Source organism: Fulmarus glacialis, unplaced genomic scaffold (genome assembly GCF_000690835.1).
Source record: "Fulmarus glacialis isolate BGI_N327 unplaced genomic scaffold, ASM69083v1 scaffold12076, whole genome shotgun sequence".
Lineage (NCBI taxonomy): Eukaryota > Metazoa > Chordata > Aves > Procellariiformes > Procellariidae > Fulmarus > Fulmarus glacialis.
The window spans coordinates 53,133-73,167 of record NW_009216318.1 but is presented as its reverse complement, the minus strand read 5'-3'; the positions used below and the strand labels follow the sequence as shown (position 1 = coordinate 73,167).

At 43.2% G+C, this 20,035-nt stretch overlaps 1 protein-coding gene across 1 annotated transcript in view; it reads right to left on the bottom strand.

The window, feature by feature from the left end:
• PHACTR3 (phosphatase and actin regulator 3) overlaps positions 1 to 20,035 on the bottom strand; it is a 53,039-nt gene that overhangs the window by 9,481 nt on the left and 23,523 nt on the right. The window contains exon 8 of the mRNA XM_009579263.1: positions 309 to 364. Within this exon, the coding sequence (XP_009577558.1) occupies positions 309 to 364 (56 nt within the window). The remainder of the gene's footprint in view (positions 1 to 308; positions 365 to 20,035) is intronic.

Below are 20,035 nucleotides of genomic sequence, written 5' to 3'. Positions count from 1 at the left end.
TGCACTGTGTGACACTAAGATTGTATTCCCCTCTTAACATCCATAACAGTGCAATCAGAATGAAAATTATTTGAAAGCCTAAATTTGAACAAGTCATTCTTTTCTGTACTAAATTGCATGCCTTTACCAAGTTGTAAATTCTGATTCCTGCAGCATTCGAAACCCAGGACATGTGAAAAATTAAAACTTTTAGGTACAGAAAATAATCTCAGGGAATTAATTTGTCTATTTAAAAATAATATGTTCTAGAAACGTAATCACTGGTTTCAACAAACACATATAAAACACGTTAGGAAAAAAATACTCACGTTTAAGTATATTTCTTCTTTCTAGCTCCTCAACAGCAGGTCTTTGGCTGAGTCGCCTGCGGAAAAACACCAAAATCACATTTTGTACCATGCCTGGTTCTCTGGAAAGTCTGCAGTATTCTGAGTTCTGGTTGGTGTTTTCCTCAGGGAGGGGACTACAAAATCCCTCTCAGGAAGGAAAAAAATACAAGAATCCTGGCACCAGAATGCTTTCTTATATTATGTTTCCCAAATGTCAGCAATGCAGGTAGAAGTTCTCCTCTAGTTTGCTCTGCTGTCGGTGAAATGCTTCCTCAGAACGTGCATCCTTTTCACCATACTTTCCAGACAGTCAGTTGGAACCAGTGCTCTCCAACAGTTAAATTCACTCTTGAGGGGGTATTTAAGGTGGTTATCAAATGAGTTTCACAGTGATCTTCTGTAGCTATCACTGCCTCTACCTTTTAATCTCACGTAGCAGCAGGCTTCCTTTTTTCTAGTAACACCAGTGGTGCATCCTGACAAAATGCAGACTTGCCAGAAATAAAGCTTTCCTGTGGTTTCCCGACTACACATCTAACAGACCAATCCAGCAGCTCTCCTCCTGCCTGCTGAATAAAATTCGTGTGCTGCTCACAGCCTCACGCCGTGTGAACGGAGTGTCTTATGCAGTTTCACCTCCCCTTTTCAGTAGTGCTGCTTCAGGATTGAGTCTTCAAATCATATGATCAGTGCCATAGCGATTTTATTCTGCATACTAAATGAGACTTCCCCACGAGACATTGCTAATATCTGCAGAGAATCTCAGGTAATTGAACCCCTCCCCTAGGCAGACACACACATGCTGCATTTACTAGCTTTCAAGTAATAATCCAGCAAGCGGATAGGAAAGAGTTTATGGTGCTTTCTGGCCTGCGTTCTGGCAATGTTAAGGATTCTCATCGTCTCCTCTCCAGCAGATGTTGCCAAGCCAGAGATGAAGTTACAGAGACAAAGAAATTACTCAGAGCAGGGACCACACTACTGCAAAGCACTGCTGCAGTAGTTATCCCTCTACTGTGTATAGGAAATAAAGGAATGATTATAAAGTGATGCTGTAACAAGATCTACATTTTATCAAATATATGAGAGATTAAAAAATGATGTAACTGTTAACAGACTGTAAAAGAACCGGTAAAAGTACCTGATTCTAATTTTTCCCTGTTTTGTAAGCCTTATCAAATATACCTTCAAAATCAACTCTGTATTCATATGTTATCAGACCAACAGCCCAAAATACAAATGCAACTCCTTATCCTTTTTTAATTAATTTCCCTGAGATCACTGGGAAAGCTTTAATCTTTGGCAACAGGAAGGCATCACAACTACTATACCAGATTCACACCAACAGAAAACTTAGATGATGAGCTCTTGTGCTTAGAAACACCTACAGCCTAACTCTCTTCTTCCTACCTAACATTTTGTATCACCTAAGGTTCTTCTCCTGGTCTCTGGATTTCTCTTCGGAGTATTGAGTCGGATACTCCAGCAGTGGAAGTTGCAATAATCCAAACTGAAACAGGAATGATGCTGAAATGCCCTACTAAAGGCTTTAAACATGTATTTTTAATTCCTGTTACCCTTGGACTCCTCCCTCCTCACTCATTTCCCTGTATGTCTCAGAAATTATACAACTCTGGCTAGGTTTTGTTTGAAAGAGATTAATGTGCATTTTATAATATAAATCAGGGAAGAATTACTTACTCGGAGAGCTTATCTGCAAATGAATGGTCCACCCAACCTGCTGTTCACATGCCTCTCTCTCAAGCCATTCTTAATTACAGCCCTTCCATGTGAGATTTATAGATTCTCCCAGAATCTGTACATTAGATTTCAGAAGCCCCTTTTAAACTGGGGGATTAAAAGCCTAACAGAAATTATTAAAGCAGTATGAGAATGCATGTGTATATGAATGCTCTGTATATTTTTTTACATATATAGTTATAATATGTATGATGGTTAATTATTTAAAACCCTGTTTCCCTTTTGGCTTTTATAAACACATGGTAGGTGCCCAGAGACAACAACATATTTCTGTGCACACGCTGAGATTTACCCACAACAGAAAGAAAAGGTGCAGATATACACAGGCATGTATACGCACGAAAGGGCATTGCATTTTTTTTCCTGAGTTTTTCAGAGATATGGACCACACTTCCAAGCTTTTTGTCATAGTCACGAAACTAGATGTGGACTTTCCTTCAAAATAAAATTCTAACAGGATTTTGGGAAGCTGGGGATAGGTGAAAACACCAAATACAGCAAGAGTCATGATCAAACAACAAGAAGTGGCAAGACGACTGGCGTTGCTACCAAGGTGTAGGGACGTTTTGTTTCTATCATTTTTTCTGTTCAGGAGAAGCCTCCCTCTGCCCAGATACCCCTTTCGTTTGCTTTCTCCGCTGTGAGAACAGTGCTGCATGGTGGCTGGGCTCCAGGCAAAGGGGAAACGGCTCGAGTCGGTGAAGGTGAAGGACTCGGATGTCTCCACCAAGGGCGGCTGATTGTAACGAGGGGAAGCAGGCGTGAGTGCGGCCCAGCCGGGCGAGCGAGGGCCGGGGGGCCACCCGTCTCTGCTGAGCTGCGCTGGAGTACATCAGGACGTGAGAGACCCTTTCTGCAGGAGGGTCTTTTCTACGTCCGGAGAGGAGCGTGCCTGCTCGCGGAGCGCACTGCCTTCCCTGACCATCCGTCGTAGCAAGAAACTTGTTTCCGCTGCGGGTATTTACTGCGCAAGCAGAGCCCGTCCTGCCTGAGTTGCTCGGCTGCTTTCAGAGGATGGAGGAGGGTGCTTCATCCCCCCCCAGGCGTCTAAGCAGCCCCAGCCCCTTGTTTCCTCAGAAGAGGACTCACAATCCCTCTTGATACCACCAACTTCCCTCAAAACTTGCCTGGGCTTGGAGCGAGATAAGGACAAAGACATTTCTGAGGGCTCCTGTCAGGTCAGCGGCTCAGCGTAGTGCAGGAGAAGCTGCCTACCCCTCTCAAAAATGCATGTCCCTCTTGAAGGGAGCTTTTAAGTAAGAAACTGTTTCAGATGAGTTTGTGTCTCTGCTTGGATGAGCTGTTCTCTGGGCCCCGTGGGGCTCCATGTGCTCTCCTGAGCAACAAGTGCTCTATTTTGGATATTTATTTCATATTTTTCTCTGAAGCTGTTAAAATATGAAATCCTGCCCCTGACAGAAGCAGGAAATACCCCCTGTGCATTGAGCTCGGTGCGTTTCCTCAGCAGGCGGCCGTCCAGCCCTGTGGAGAGGCAGCACCATGGCCTCGGAAACGCCGCCACACCTCAGGGAAACCTGGCCTGAGGAAATGGCGGCCGGCTCTCCTCACACTGTTGTTGGGGAGTGCAGGCCAGGAAGTGGGGACTGAGGGACTAAGGCTCTAGAGAGGGGATGCTCAAATCTCCTATGTTTAAAAGAAACAAACTCTAGCTGAATAACAATTATCAGCAGACTGCATCGCAGCAGGGGAGCTGCTGTGTGATCCCGGAGGATGAAGCAGGCACCTGCCATCAAGGAGCCTTTGTGAAGGCTAAAAACTGAACCCACAGTGGACTGAGGATGATCTCCACAAGCTCTGCACAGAGAGGATTTTGTATTACAGAGCCACAGGCCATTTTGAAGCAGAGTCCTGGCTTGTTTCCTGTGGGTTCAGCAAAGTACCTGCACCTGAGTGTGGGCGGTTTTGCAGGGCTCCACCCTGGGGTCAGCCTGCATCCAGCCTGTGTGCCGTGCTCCTGTGCTGCTCTGGTTGTAGGAGCCATTTGAAGGTCTGAAGTGGGCATGAGACTCCAGCACTGCTGCAGCGTGGATATGTGAGTCCTGTGCTTTCTGGTTCTGTTGTTTTTTCACCTAGGGACTCATAGCCCCACATGGGACTCACCTCAGTGAGGTGACTGTAAGCTCCACTGGGAGCGCTGACGTAGTGCACCACTTCTGTTGTGTCGCAGTAATGGTTTCTTTTCAGTTGATTTAAATTTAGATATCTATTTCTTGCTTTTGGGAAAAGCATCCAATTAATGCTGTTGTGTTCTTGGGTGATATTAAAATCTAGGTTTGTGTATTTTTGCACTGTCTGCTGAGGCAGGAGTGCTCCCTCTGAGCACGTCTGCAGGGCCAGCCATTTTTGGAAGGGTCTTGAAACTTTCTTGAAAACTCTCAAGTAACTCGCAGGCAAGTCCTATCTCTGTCCAGATCCTCCATGGTGTAAATGCATAGACTGTCATTGATATTGTCATGGTCTCATGTTAAGAGCACTCCAGGAATTTGCTTCCCCATTAGCTTAAACCAAGGGATGCCAAGAGCAGAAGTAAGTGGAGCTGAACCTGCAGCGCCTCAGTCAAGGCGACTGCAGGTGCCTCAGGGAAACCAAGCAGAACTGGAGCATCAATGTCACTTCCCTGTAAATGGTATTTGGATACAGTTCAGACAGAATTTGCCGTACATGTGTCAGTGATGCTCCAAGTTTGGATAGACACCAAAAGCTGAATATTTTATCATAATGCCAAAGCAGTCACCGCAAGTTGGGGGGGGGGGGGGTAGGTAGGACGACACACAGACACACAACACTATACTTACAGCTATTTCTTAAATTCAGAAAAATAACAAAGTTTATGTGTTATTGTTGTTCTGTGTAAAGCAAGCATAAACCTTCAAGCATCAGGTGTTCTTCAGCTGTTTGAAGTTTGGGGAGTGTTCTGGGGGTATCTTCAGATTACCTTTAGAATGTTTTCACCAGTAATTTGGGCTCGGGAAGATAACTGGATAAATTTATGTATTTCCACCTCTCAGAAGGTAAAGACTTTGCCTGCTCCCTTGTCCTCTCCAGTGTTACTCCTGAGGGTGAGAGGAGCAGGTCATTGCAGGATAGCTGTCGCCTGTGGCTCGCCCTGAGAACACCCTGCAGGTATGGCCATGTGCTCTCTTGGTCTCGAAGTACCACAGGTGCTGAGAGTCTGCACGTGGCCTCAAGATATTTGTTTTCCCCATGCAACGTGCACATGGGAATCCTGTGACGTTCATGAGTGCTCCATGCTGGCTCTGAGAGGGACGATAAATCTATGCGTGTCTGGCTGTTTCCCTTGATGGTACATGTGCGGTGTATAATTGTAGCAAAACAGGCTGCCCAGGGAGATAACGAGTACTGCCCCTACCAGCCCAATGGGTGGGGAAGTCTCTGTTGGCTGGTCTGGTGGAGTGGGCTGCAGCCCTCTGCCACAAGAGTCCAGTTTGAGGTCCTGCTAACTAACATGTTCAACACATGCACAAGTGCAGACGCTAGAGTCAGCCTCAAGGGGAAAACCATTAATTGCTTGTCCCCTCTGGAGCAAGGTCACGTGTTCATGAGCCCAGCGACTCTCACATGTACCTGTGACTGCTGATCGATAGATCAGTATTTGCTTCACACAGTCAGATTGTCTCCTTCACCTTCAAGGGAATTAATGTCTTGGGACCAGCATTACACCAACGTTGATGGTATTGGACTGTTACAGGTGACTCTGAATACTCAGCAGTCCGAGGATTTGCGTTTCACTAGGATCCCAGGGTCTGCTATCAGATGGGCAAAGCATCAAGATCTCCTACAAGCAGGAGACGCTGCCAAGTTCTCTATCCTCAAAATTAACCTTAGCATGTCTGCTTTGTCCATTGTGGGAACTGCATCTCAGCAAAGCCATAGAATAACTGATGAGAGAGAAACTTGGAACAGGTACAGCCCACCTGTATGCGTATGGGGCTATGCTGACTTCCCACACCTCAGACAGTCCTTCCTTTCTAGCTCCTGTAACTAGTCTGCAGACTCACCTGCCTGGCAAAGCCTAGCATTTTTTTCAGCAGAATCCAGTGCAAAAAAGCTCACGTTCTTCGTTCATGGAGTTTCTTAGCTTTCCCCAAAATGTATTCCTTTCTTTCCCAAGTATACGTTTGCATGGAGTCTGTTGCACAGTATCTGTATATATGATTATCATAAAATTGGATTTCTTTTGGATTTGTAGCTGAAGCCAAAAGTCATACTTTGGAATCCTTTTTCTGTTCTTCCTCTGTTAGATCCATGTGATTCTGATAATCTTCTACAAAGGGGGGGGTAGACTGGGTGGACTTGGACACGTGCATGTACCCGTGGACTCTGGACTGACAAGTGAGCAATCAATCCAGCCTCCAGTAAGTGAGCTGTAGCGAGCAGCAATTGCATTGATTGTCTCTTGTGACAGGTAGTTCTGCAGATGGAGTTGGGAAGGGGGGTGGTGGGGAGGATCCCTCTCACAGGAAAGCTCCAGCCCAGGCAAAGGGAGGAGAAATGGGAGTGCCCTGTGCCAGCTCTTCATAAAGCAGCTTGTGTCTACTGCCCATCAGGAGGCAAAGGCTCTGCCTCTGAAGTTGGCTTCTCTATTACCAGAACATCATGTTCAATTCAACATGAAGTTTATTTTCATCCTTCCTATAAGTAGCTGTGAAGAGGATGTGTGCCAGGACTTTGAGTCACCCACACACTGCACTGTGGCAGTGCAGTACTGCTTGCGATGTACAATTACGGGTAGTAGTAAATCCTTGGTAGGAGGGACTTGCCTTTTACAGTCTGTACAGAATTAGAAGGCAGACGCTGAGACACAAACTTGTTTTTACCCCAAGGTAATTCTGGAGCATGTAAAAAGTGGTAGTTGAGTGATGTGTCAGTTTCCCATAACAGGATGAGAATAGTTGCTGCAATTCTCTGATAGTAGGAGGCTAAAGAGCAGCGTGAAAAGGGTGAGTTGGTATGGTAGATTCTGTGAGTTGCACGCAAAAACGTTACTGCTTTAAAATTGCCCAATATTTGTGTCTATGTTCCTTCATAAACTATTTTTTGCATCCAAATAAGAGAACTGCCTTTGGGTGTTCAGTAGAAGACACTGGATAAATGCAGAGCCCATATGTGTTGCCTTAATTACATATCTTATTCATTTGTTTGGCCTTTAGTTCTGCCTGGATTTTCAAGGCTGCAAATCAGCAAGAGTTCAGTTAATTATGTTGTCACTCATCTCCCAGGCAATTACAGTTGTCCATCATTATAATTTCTATGATAGAAGCCTTGCAAAGAGTTCAGATTTCAGTTGTAATAAAAACTACATACTTGCCCAGCGTGACCCTTGTATCATAACCCACTGTCCCTGAATGATCTACATCCTTGTGACAGGTTTGCTATTGCATAGTGTTACTTAGTGATAAGCACTGTGTGGGCTGAAATACACCAACAGAGCCAGTATCTAATTATGTGAGAGGATTCAGATGGAGAACGCTTTACGGTAATCACTGTTTTCACCACCTGTGAAAGCCCTGCTGCATTTGACCTTTGGTTTCATAGTTTTCTCAATGTGTGAGGAAGAAAGGCCAGACACAGCTGGAGAGTAGAGCCTGTCTCTCAGTTCAAAGGCCTGCTGCAAAGTTCAGTGAAGATGCTGAGTTTCCTTCCATCACCTTCAGGAGGCTTTTGCTTTCATACCTCTCTCAACATGCAGTTAAGGACTCTTGGACTATGTTGTGGCACATTCCAGGACCGAGGTAACATAAGGGTTTTCATTTTCAGTTGAGCCGTTAGTTAATATACAAGAACTAACATGCCTACATTAGGGTGTAAATGTAATAGCTGCTTATTTCAGAATAGGAGCTTCCTCCTCTCCCTTCTATTGGCTCCCCCACTCTGTGGTTTAACAGAGCTGCTGGATCTGTCCCGTTTATAAAAGAATTACAATATTTAGTCATTCGGGTGACAAAAGTACAACTGATTATTCAGCCAAAGACATGCTCTGAGTTTGTAGTTTGAGCGTTTCTTTTGGTAGCAATGTCAGTGTGAGCAGCACTACCACTTGCTCTTGTTTCTGCTCTGCGTGCAGCTGGGCAAGGAACTGGTTTGGGGAATACATTCAAGCTAAAAATAGCTCAGCAAGAAAAACTGCTGAAAGAACACACTCTTCAAATAACAGTGCAAGTGCTGCAGACTCCCAGTGCAACTCCTCTGCTGAAGGCTGATGAGGGCTCAAGGCTGTGTAGTAAAATGGATGTTGAAGGGTCTTCCAACTGAAACCACATGGTGGTTATGATCTAGGTCACACTGTGCAGGTCATTGAAAATGGTGAATAATGTTTCATTGCAAAGCAATAGATGAGATTTTTTTTCTTTTTTTTTTTTTTCTTCTCTGAAGCAGGAGTAAAACTCTGGAGCCCTGTGTTCCCACAGAAAAAAAAAAAAAAAAGCAATGATACATGTCTTTGATTTGAGCAAATTGAGAACATTGTGGTTTTGATGCTTCAGGACAAGCAAACAAAAGGAATTATATAAATCCCAGGGTTTTAGTTCTATCCCATTATGTATGTATTATCATTATATTATTTTAAATAAAGACGTCTGCCACTGCTGAAGTGATACTAAAATCAACTCTGCTGGCAACTGCTTGAGCAACAGTAGGGAGTCTGCCACTTTACTGAGGCTTTCCAAAACTCCTAGTGGAACAGCTGCATACTCCTGGGTGCTTACTGGGTAATGATAAGTACAAAAAGAAAGAAGGGGAAAAAAAGAAAAACAGAAAAAAGAAATTAGGTTTTAACTTCACTGTATACATGATGCCTAATACAATGCTTGTTCTTGATCTCCTTTAGGGAGATGGTTGTCAGCCATCCTTGAGCCCTGTAAGAAATAAAGTATCTGTAGGCTCATGACTCAACTTCCTGGGCAGCCAGGAATGCAATTTCAGCCACCACAGTCAGAGGGAGCAGGGACAGGAGGACAGAAAGACATGTCAGTTTGGACTGTAGCACTAGCTACGTTTCAGAGTCCATCAAATAGAGATACTGTACATGGATGGAAGTGTCCCAAAATGTCCTGAATTCAGCTAGGACACTCACTGTTGGACAGCTAGTGTTAAGATCCTGCAATACTGTCACTTAACCTATAAACAGTTGCCCCTACCAACAGATGCCACTGCAATGTACAACTGTGGGATTTGGGTCACTGGAAGAAAGCACAGCTGGATTTGCAGAGAGCAGACAAAGAAATATTGGTATGCATAGCTTGTCAGCCTGCCTCTGCTGACTGTGTGTAAATTCTCCTCCACCCCCTCATTTAATGCAAAATGATGCGAGAATGGCCATTCTTGCCATGGCTACAAGCTGCTGAGAATTTCCCCATGCAATGTGAGCTCTGGAGAATATACTTCACTGTTATCTGTAACCTGTATTTGTGTATAAAGGACCCTTTGGCAATCTGCAAAGTCTGTGAAGTGACAAATAAACATTTGCAGGCATATTTGGTGGGGGTTTTTTTTTGGTGTTTTCATTGGTGTTTTTATTTGGTGTTTTTATTTTGCGAGGTGTTGCATAAAGCAACAGCAAGGATTTACCCCAGAGCTGGTGGTATCAAGCTGTGTGAGCCTACTAACCGAGCAGCTTCAAACCCTAGCAGGAGAGGGCATGCCATTGCACCTTCCAAACTGGTTGTAATGTCAGGCTTTACACCAAGGAATAGCTTTCTTAATCACTGAAGTAAATCAAGGAAAATGCAGCGCTCTCTTGGCTTTGTGTAATCCCTAAAGAAAAAAACTAAATGATAGTGATTCCTAAAGTTGCAAATGCTTCTGGAATAGACAGTCCCTGCTGGGAGCGTATGTATGACTGCACACCTGCTATTGAATTGCAGGAATCTCTCAGGGAACACTCTCCCTGGCAACGCAAGTACTTTCTAGTTCTCTCTGTCACTCACCCACACAGCATCTCCAAAAGGATGGGATATCCCTGCCTTCAGATAGCATATCACCATCTGTTGTACTATTTTCTGTTTCTCTCGTGCATGTTATTGTTAGCCCAGCATTTTTCACCACAGAGCTAGACCAACAGCTTGCCCTCATGCTGTCATTAACAAAGGCTGGCCAGGACCACGCAGCCTTTGCCCAAAGCATGCTCTGAATCCTGCTTCTTTACTGCATTCCCATTTATTTTATTTTAATCTTTTACTTTTTTCAAAATTTTTCTTGAGGTTATCTGTTGATTTTTCAATGCAAAGAGTGTTCCCTCGATCAGCATGCAGAGTGAAATGAGAAATTCCATTGAGAACTCAAAGATGTGGCCCAAGCACTCTGTAGGAGTGCGAGTCTCCTGGTCGCAACAACAGGAAAAATCATCTATTTTGTAGTTATCTCACCAGCAGATCTCATAGTGCTCTGCAAAGCTGGTCTTTATGGTCATCTCTATTGTATGGAATAGGAAAATGTGGCAAAGTGTCTTGTCTGGAAAAACAGACTTGCAGACCCTCCAGGGATTTATTCACTTCCCACTGCAAATGGTATTTTAGTGATTCTGTTTTTCTTTGTTTTTTAAATTGGGTTGTGTGAAGAGTATAACTTGACACTTGATGCCACAAAGCGTGACACTGAGCATTACAGACAGGCTAGCTTACACGAAAATGCAGAGAGGATTTGAATTTGAAAATGTCATTCTCATATTCTGTCTGCTCTTCCCCAAAGCTTTTTGGGACCCTCCTTAGTTGCATTTAGGATCCTGTGTTTAGTTACGGTGGTGTAAATCCAAATAGAGGTTGCTGGCAAATTTCAGTCAGGACAGAAGATTCTGAGCTTTTGAAATCTGGGTTCCTCAGTGGAATAAAATGTAAGAATTTAATTATGTAACATTTCCTATTGACCTGAGCATTTAGTTTTGACATTGCTGCTATGATTTGTTGTGGTACAACATACACTGTGTTTTACAGTCAAAGTGCAAGGCTGCGACAGAAGACCTTTGTGAGGTCTTCGTGATCTTGGGAAAGGACTCAATTTTACCACATCCATGTCTCCTTGGAGTTGCTTTCTGTCTGCTGTCTGACTGCTAGGATGGGGGGAAGCTAAGCAGACTAATGTCAGGTGACAGCGACTTCATCAAACAGGCCTTGTCTCTCTACAAATTAACTTCATCATACACTAGTTTTCTAGGCTTTAGTAGCATGGGTTTTTTTTTTTGTTGCAGCTGATGCACAGTAGGTAACAGGTGATGCTGCATTTGCGTGCTGGGCCTCTAGTCCACCAGAAAGTCCCTGCTAAGCCTGAGCTTCCTGCTCCGATCATCCTTGTAGACCTAAGCTTGGTATTTCCACACACCTATCATTGTCTTATCTTTTTTCTTTATTTTGTAAACAGGCTGCAAAAAGATTTCTTTAAACTTAATTGCATGATGCCTATAAATATAACATTCCTTACCACATTAGTACTGGTTTGTTTAACCTTTTCTTGAGGAGGAGGATTTTTCTCCTATTGGGTGGTATTTGGAAGTACTGTAGCAACTCCCTGTGATAATTATCATAATAAGGCTGCAGTGTAGCCTGGCCAGAATATGGCTTTTGCAGACACCCTCAAATTAGCCTGATCTCTTTGCAATAGACCAGCTGCTATCTGGAAAGACTGTTGTGAGATCCTGGCTTTTTTTTTTTTAACATGATTTCTGAAAAACTAATGAAGTATCAATTCATTCAGAATTTAATTTGTGTAATGCATATGATCATCTCAAGCAAATGACAATGGGTGTTCATCTTTGAGCCATGTAGTCTTGATTTTGAGGGCTTTCTTTCCAACAGTGAGGCACTCGTGATTTTATTCTGGTGTTTGTCTCTTGGCTGAGTAGTATTTTGTATAGTTTTAACAAAACAAAGTAACTGTCACAACTTTGTACAACAATGGACTAACTAGATTGAAGTAACCTGTTTCTAATGTGATTAAAGACTCAGATTTTTACCAACATGCTGGTTCTTCAAGCAGGTGGGTTTCCTAGTTGCCTTGATACAGTCAAGTATCAAGGATAAGTGGACTTTCAACAGAAGGAGGTCCTCAACCTCCAAAAGCGTTGTCTGTTTCTTTTTCATTTCACTGGATAAATACTTGAGCATGGATTGATAAATCTGGGAGTCCTTTTTTGTCTTTTGGTGTGTTACATGCGATGGCTGAAGAAAAAGATAGAAAATGAGAGTGCTTTCCAGGGAAAAAAACACTCTCCAGAGTCTGGAGAGGTCAAGGAAGTGTGCTGGCCACTTGGATGAGTTAATTATCCTGAAAAACAGATACTGAAGGAAACTTGGGGTGCTCTGTTTGACCCAAGTAGCTCCCAAGCTACACAAATAAACAGGAAAACCCCCACAAGACCTGATTATACAGCTGCAGCTTGCCAGGTGGGCACAGGCAATGGAATCAAAAAGATTTATCTAGAACTGCATTTTAATAATTGATACAACTGTACAATATTTATTAAGTAGCGTTTGATTAAAAACAATGACCTTCTGTTCTGACCTGTTTTCTCTCCTTCCCCCCCTCCCTATTTTCTAAATATTTCCTTCGTCACCCCCCTCGCCTTCTCTAAGGTTGTTTCAAAAAGGTAGAAACTGTGCTAGACTGACCCAGTTTTTCTATATGAAAGCAGCAAGCCCAAGTCTCTGATTCCTGGGAGAAATTAAGATCTTGAATGAACCAGGCTATGTAAGTTGTGCTCAGAGCTGCAGGAGAAGGAAACTGTAGTAACTCAGTGAAACAGTAGACAGGATTTGTAAAACAGTAGTTGGAGGGCCAACAACTGCACTCTATTAATTGCAGTTCCCTTGGATCACATGCGGGGAGCCAGTTCTTGCAAGAGAGTCCAAAAACATGCTCGAGTTCTTCACGCAAAGGTGCAGATGACTCATTTGCCCCATAAATCAGTGATAACATATTGCTGTGGTACTAGCCATATGCCCTCCAGGTATGGTGTGTGCAAATGTGACACGGCACATAAGAAAGCTTTGTCGTCTTCCCTTCCCCAATCTAAAAGCCACACTAGAAATTTTGTGGAAGTGAATTCTATCCGCTGCAGTGTCCTGCAGGCAATTCACAGCAACAGTTATGGTGAAACTACTCGTTCATATCCAGTCTGCATATAAAGTTGGCTAGTTTTAAAAGGGGGGGCGGGGGAGGAGAACCAATACAAAACCAGAACTACCCCTCTCTCTCTTTTGTTCTTAGATGCTTTCAGGAGGTAAGTCTGAAATTGAGCACGTTAAAACTGGAAAACTTGCAGCCAAAACCCCTTCTGGCTGAGATTTTGCTTATACCAGTCATAGTCTTTCAGATACACACTGTCCATCCCATCTTGCTTCTGTTTCAACTACAGTGAAGTAAGTGCTTGGCATTAAGTGCATAAAATATTTTTCCTGAATTTCATGAACAGGTTTTAAACAAAAAAACCTAATCCTAAGGAATTTCAGCAACACAGTGACCATCCCCAGAAATGGTGAGGGCTGCCACTGTGAATGCCTGAATCCCTGCTCAACCCTGGCGTTATCAGTAGCTCGCAACTGCTACAGCACCTTGTTCTGGTCAGGTTTTTGTCACAAAACAGCACAGATGACTGTGACAACCAGAGCAGCTTACTTTGGTCCCTATTGATTAAGCTCTGCAAATTAAATTAAAGTAATTTCTTTCTGTAATTACTTGTGCTGCAGATCCAAATGAGCTTAAGGACCTGAATCATAATCCAGTGTAAGGTGAAGCATTGCAGAGCATTATTGGCTTTCTGCAGATTTCCATTTTGTTTTATGACTGCTTGTCACTTTGCAGGGCTGGGGCCCAGATCTTCAGGCATGTGTAGACGCCTAATTTCTGAGAGAGGATCTGAGCCTGAACACATGCTGCTATTTGTAGGCAGTTTGGCAGGGCAAAACAAGTGCGCTATTTTCTTCCCTAAATTGTTTTTTCCTTATTTAATTACACTTGCTTTAGCAGTTTTCCTGCAAATTTATTTACATAATTACGCTCCCTTGTGATACATTACAGCTTTCTGAACCCTGATTTTTTTTATTTCTAGTTTCACATGTGTCACTTATGCTAGAAGACCTATTCAAAGAATTGACTCTGTGTCCCAGAAAAGGCCCTGGATATTCCTCGCTGTATTTACACCTGCTGCTCTGCCTTTCCCTTCCCTGCTGTGCACTGACCTGCTGCCCTTGCCTTCACTGTGCCGTGGAAAACATGTTTGATTATGAATTCCCGGCACTGGAGACAGGGAAGTAGAACAGAGAAGTGCAAGTGTCTTCCCAGAAGACAATCTCTCACCCGCTGTTCCCCGGACATATGAAACTTTTTCTTGCAGAAGTAACTGCCCTCTGCAATGACACTTCCCCATGTTTGCACAAAGTAAATACCCAACATTTTCAACAGGAGGTGCATGCTGAATCCTTAGCAATACAAACCTGCACTGAGAGCAGCTTTGAGTCATGTGCACGTTGTTCAAATCAAAAACTAACACACAGGACTAAGTCCCCTCTGTGGCAACCCTTTATAAATGAATTAGTGTGTTCAAAAATTCTTGCCAAACATGCTGTGGGCTGGTCTGAGACAGCAAATTGCTCTTTCTGGTTCAGCTGCAGATTATGGCTCTTGCCCAGAGCTGATAGGGTGCTCCATAATTAATTGTGCATGCATTGTGCTTCATTACTGAAGCCAGCAAGCACCTCTGGTTAAAGAGCTTCTGTTCAGAGGGTCCGTTATGATCACACACTCAGGGCAGAATGTTTGTTACTTGCTGACCAGGGATTCACATTAGTGAAGTTCATTCTATTTTTGCAAGTGTAATACCTGAAAGGGAACAAAGGCTACCTTTCTAAAGAGCTCTTCAGTCCTTAAGAGAAAGGGACAGGCTAGTCAAGGTATGGCCTGTACAGATGTACTTGAACCTCTTCTAATAGACATATCTGAGCTGCACTGCAGTTCTCTTGGACCTGAAAAGCCCCGTAAACAGAGGGTAAACTGACTCATTGCTTGGAGACATTAACAGAACTTGAGCTTTCTCCCTTTCTTCCTGATTTTTATCCTTGAAGACTGTCTCAGAGTAACTCTGGCAGCAGAGGCTAAACCTCTGCCCCCTTGACTATAAGGCCAGTGCTGTCTGTCACTGGGTACATAACAGCGTTTCCAACTGTGTGTCACTGCCTGACACCAAGGAAGGGTATGGGGAATATTAATGCCTATGGAATCCAGACATCTAAATCCTGGAGGCAGCTCCAAAAAATGGCAGCTAGCACTTGCACCTCCCCCATTCTTCCAATCCTTCCTCCCCATCCCCCACAATATTTTTCTTTTCTGTAGCCTGAAAAGCTGAGTCCATAATGGAAAAGGGACAAAACATGAAAAAATCCCAAATCCTCACACAGCACCAAAAATGCACTTGGGCACTGTGCAAGCTGTTAATAAAATACTGCAGCCACATACAAATCTCCAACAGCAACCCCCCATCCGGACCCCACTGCCAGCAACTCGTCTTGCTGTCTAGTGCAGAGCAAGGAGAACGGGAGACTCCCTTGCCTTACGCGCACGCCCACAGAATTAAATTGTAGCTCTATATATAGCTCCCGTCTCATGCGAGGAGCTGAGGCTTTCATAGACGCCCACGCTGCGCTCGCTGGAGTTATTTTTAGCATCAGTGACAAGGTTACCTGCCAAATAAGAACGAAATGCATTAAATTGTACACAGCTAATTAGTGGTGGCAGCTGATCTTTTCTTTATGCCTGCCCGTGCCTTTCTGTCCCTGGAATAAATCTGTGTCAATTCTTCCCAGCCTTCTGAAATCAGGGCAGTTCCCTGATTTCTAGTTCAGTGAGTGGGAGTTCAAGCACAGCCTGAGCTTCAGCAAAAAACCTTCATGATCTCCAGGTGAATTTAGGCTAGTCTCTAATCTGGGCTCAGTTCAGTATCTACTTAATTTCTGCATTAGGGCTACTAGTAGTTTGTACACCACCACCACCACCCCTTCTTGGTCAAAATCAAATAAAATGTTCCCCAAAGTTCTGTGGATTCAGCCCAGTTTCCCACTGAATCTTTCAGTCTGGAGGGCCAATGCCTTTTCAGTGAGCAAAGCTGCACTGAGATGTTTCTGTGAGGAAGTGGCACCGGACATGCTGTTCTTGGGAAACAGGGTACAGCTTTTGTTTCATCAATAGGTAAAATTTTCCTTTATGATTGCTGTGTGTTGAACTGTCACGCTCTATGCTTTTAGGCTGCAAATCTGAAGTGCTGTTTGCTTGGTATTGTTCTGTCTCCAGCAGCACTGTGAACTTCACGCTCTGTTACATGAGGCTGAGGGTCTAACCTGAGCGTGCATTTAGCTATGTCTGCAGTTTCTGGGCAAGTCAACTTGAAAATGCCTTTCCAAGAACCTCAGGGCAGTACTAGAACTACAGATTTCCAGATGTAGTGAAGTACTGAATAAAGATGCTTCCTTTTTCACCTTACATTGCCAAGAAACCTTGCCCCAGCATGATCCACTTACCCATGCCAAGATTTTCAATGTGGTAAAGATCAATTTTAGGTGCTCGAGTTTTGGTTCCGCCCTGTGTCCACAAAACCATCGTTCTTCCTGTCTGACTCCATTGATGCCCGTATTTCTGTATCTGAATTCCTGTCTCCATAATCTTTTAAGTGCCGCTTAATGCATCGTGTCTACTTATGCAAATATCCAAGGAGGTGAAACAGAACATGAAGTGAAAATTACAAGTATAATCTTTTCCAGGAATTCATGTTTTCATTGAAACATTAAGTAATAATGGAGTGTCTTCAACTGTGGTTATACAAGGCATACTTGAGAAGTACCAGCCACCCAGGCAGTTCAAACATTAACTTTCTAAACAGTCAGATATCAAATTTAATTAAACAACCCTTTCCTGCATCAGTGTTCAGTCTAGCAACTATTTTACTCCCCCAGGTTTCAGCTTAAACCCCTTCTAGAACAAAGTGAGTCTGTAAGGCAGAAAGCAGTTATTGCAAATAATCGTACTTGCAAATGTCTTTTCTGCCTCTTGACACAAAGAGCTCTCAATTCACTGAATTCCATTGAGGGCTTATTATCTGCACTCCGAACACATAATAATGGGAACCAAGACCTGTTGGGAGCCCTGTTGCCTAATGCACAGTAGAATATTGCAAGTGCACACCATGGCCTGGGGCACTGGGGATGCATGAATTAGTAAGAGAAACACTACTGGAAAGGGAAATCTGGGGAAGGTGGAATACTGCCATTTTGGATGGAGGAGAAGGGAGATGTGCATGTTTCCACGGCAACAAGTGGTAGACTAAATTGGCTGGGAGCACGAAATATGGGAAATAGACTTTTCAAAAGCAGCAATGCACATAAATGAATACTTGAATCTCTACTCACGCTGCTGTCAGTCAATAATAAATCTGAAGTCAGTGGATTTGAACTGCTGTAAAAGTAGAATCTGGCCCAAAAGATATAACAGAATTCCTCAATCTCTCTTTTGAGATTGAATGAGTGGGAAAGAGAAGAAAAATAGGGTTTTTAGCTTTGACTGCATAAACACTCATCAGTATGATAGCAGAGAGTTGGTTTTCTCAGCAGGTTCATAACTACTGTTGAAATGTATTACAACCAGAACCATTTAAGAAATACAGCGGTTTTGAGAAAATGTTATTCTTTTGTCTCCCCATTTTTGAAGTTACATAGACACTATTATTCGGTATATTTTGCACATTATATACGTCAGCCCAGCTTTCTCTCTAGAGTACAGAGCTAGGCTGTGTTAGCTGTTGGACTGAGGCAATTTGCTAGACAGCTATAGACTTTTAAATCCCTACAAATGTGCTGAAAAATACTGATCTCGAAAACAACTGCCTGTTTACTTGCCATTCTTATGCAGACAGCCATCGAATAACTACTCACTAATTTGCCCGTACCTTATTCTTTTGTGCTAAAATACAGGTCTATACCCTGTGGGTTCATAGTGGATTCATAACTGAGCTGGCAAGTCCCATTTCTGTTATCAAAGTGTTACTAGTACAGCAGCAGCAGCAGCACGCTCTTATCTGCATAGGTAGTGGCAAAATCATACAGAGAACAGACATTTCTATTGGATCCTATTTCCCGGTCAGTGCTTCACACCTGAACGCTTAGCAGAACGTTCCTTAGCTATAAACTTCCAAGTTGTCACAAAGAGACTGTGCTGCACAAGTACCAGTAAAATGAATGGATTTAAAGACCTCAAAATTTCATGCAAGATTTTCACTCTGCCCAGTGTGGTTACATTTCCATGCTACTACCGGGTTGTGCTCTGAGTCAGGACTCTGGGGTGGTCTGGGTTTTGTGGGGTGAGACCTAGCCGGTCCTGGTCAGAAACTCCAGAGGGATATCTCTAGGGCTTTGACTTTTTGGCCTTTACCAGTACCCATTTTTACTTCTTTTTTTCTTTCTTTCTTTCTTTCTTTTTTTTTTTTTTTTTTTTTTTTTGACATGTACTTGCTTTTCCTGGTGTAAAGATTTTCCTGGATGCATCTACCACCTGTGCTTGTTTGCACGGTCATGTTTTATTCTGGTGGATGAGTTAAGAGCTGAGCTGAGCTCTGCCAGTGCACATATGTGCTGGAAGTTGTGTGGGAGATTCTTCCAATCTGTTTTGCCATTCCTGGCTATTCCAGCAATCTCTGCACCGTCTGTTCCCCGAGATGCACTGAATCTTCCACGTTCCAGGAGGAAGATGCTAAATGAAAGCCTGTCTTCCGGCATTTGGAACAAAGATGGCTTTTAGCCATCCTTTAGACGTTACCAATGAGACTAATAGCCTGCACCACAGATTGCTCTATAAGACCACAGCAGACAGTATGGGGGCTTCCTTCTCTGTATTTACCTATACACAGTACGTTTCCTAGCTTCCAGTAACAACCAGCCCTTTTCTTCACCAGTAGAGCAGTTTCCTTTTTAAGTTCTTGTACTGACACTTGACTTTAAGTATGCCTCCTTTAAAATAATTCTTTAGGCTCATTATTAAGCAAGCTAAATGGTAAATGAAAAGAAAGGGATAAAGAAAGGGATAACCACCTGAAGCTGCAATTCCATTAGACCTAAGAGAAGTCAGACTGTATTGAAAAGAGATGTGAGCTAGGCATTTTAGCAATACGAGGTGTGGCTGGATATGAGATAATCTCACTCAGTGAATACTGTGTGATGGTCCAACTTGGTTTTAGGGATGGAGTGGGGTGGAAATCGTTTTTTGTGTCTTTTAGAGCCATAAAATTAGGCTCCTGACCTATGAAGACATTTCACAAACAATTGACTGGCCAAAATACTGGAATTAACAATATTGGAGTGCAGCTTGAAATATTTCCCTGAAGTGAATACACAAGGCTTGCAGGGTCAAGATGATCAAGGTCCACGACAATTTCCTTCCTAAGACGATGGGTATTAAAGTGGCACATCTATGACTTCCTCTGCCTGCAACTGTTGGAACTTAATGTAAATTGTAATGTGATATTTTCTACTTGTATGGGATGTACATGTTTTTTGTGATAGGGACTGTCATCTGCTCTGTCTTGTGCAGTCACTGGCCCAACACACTGTTCTCCTTTGGGTGTTCATTCAGCAGCTTGTTTCTTAGCTGAGGGCAAGTGTGGTGATGGCAGTGATGTTTTCCTCTGTAAACTCTGGTCCATTAGGACTTGTGCTCTGATCCATATGCGTGCTTCTCATTCCCTGTCCCCTGAGGTAAAGTTTAATCAAATGCACACACATGAATGAGCTAGCCTAAATATCAATAAATGTTTCTTTCAGGAGAGGCTTGAGATATTGAATATTTAATAAGCCTTGAAAATGAACTTCTGTTCATGCTTCTCAATTTGATTCCAAGCATTTTGGCGGCGAGCAGTGCTCACTATCCCAATGTGGGCA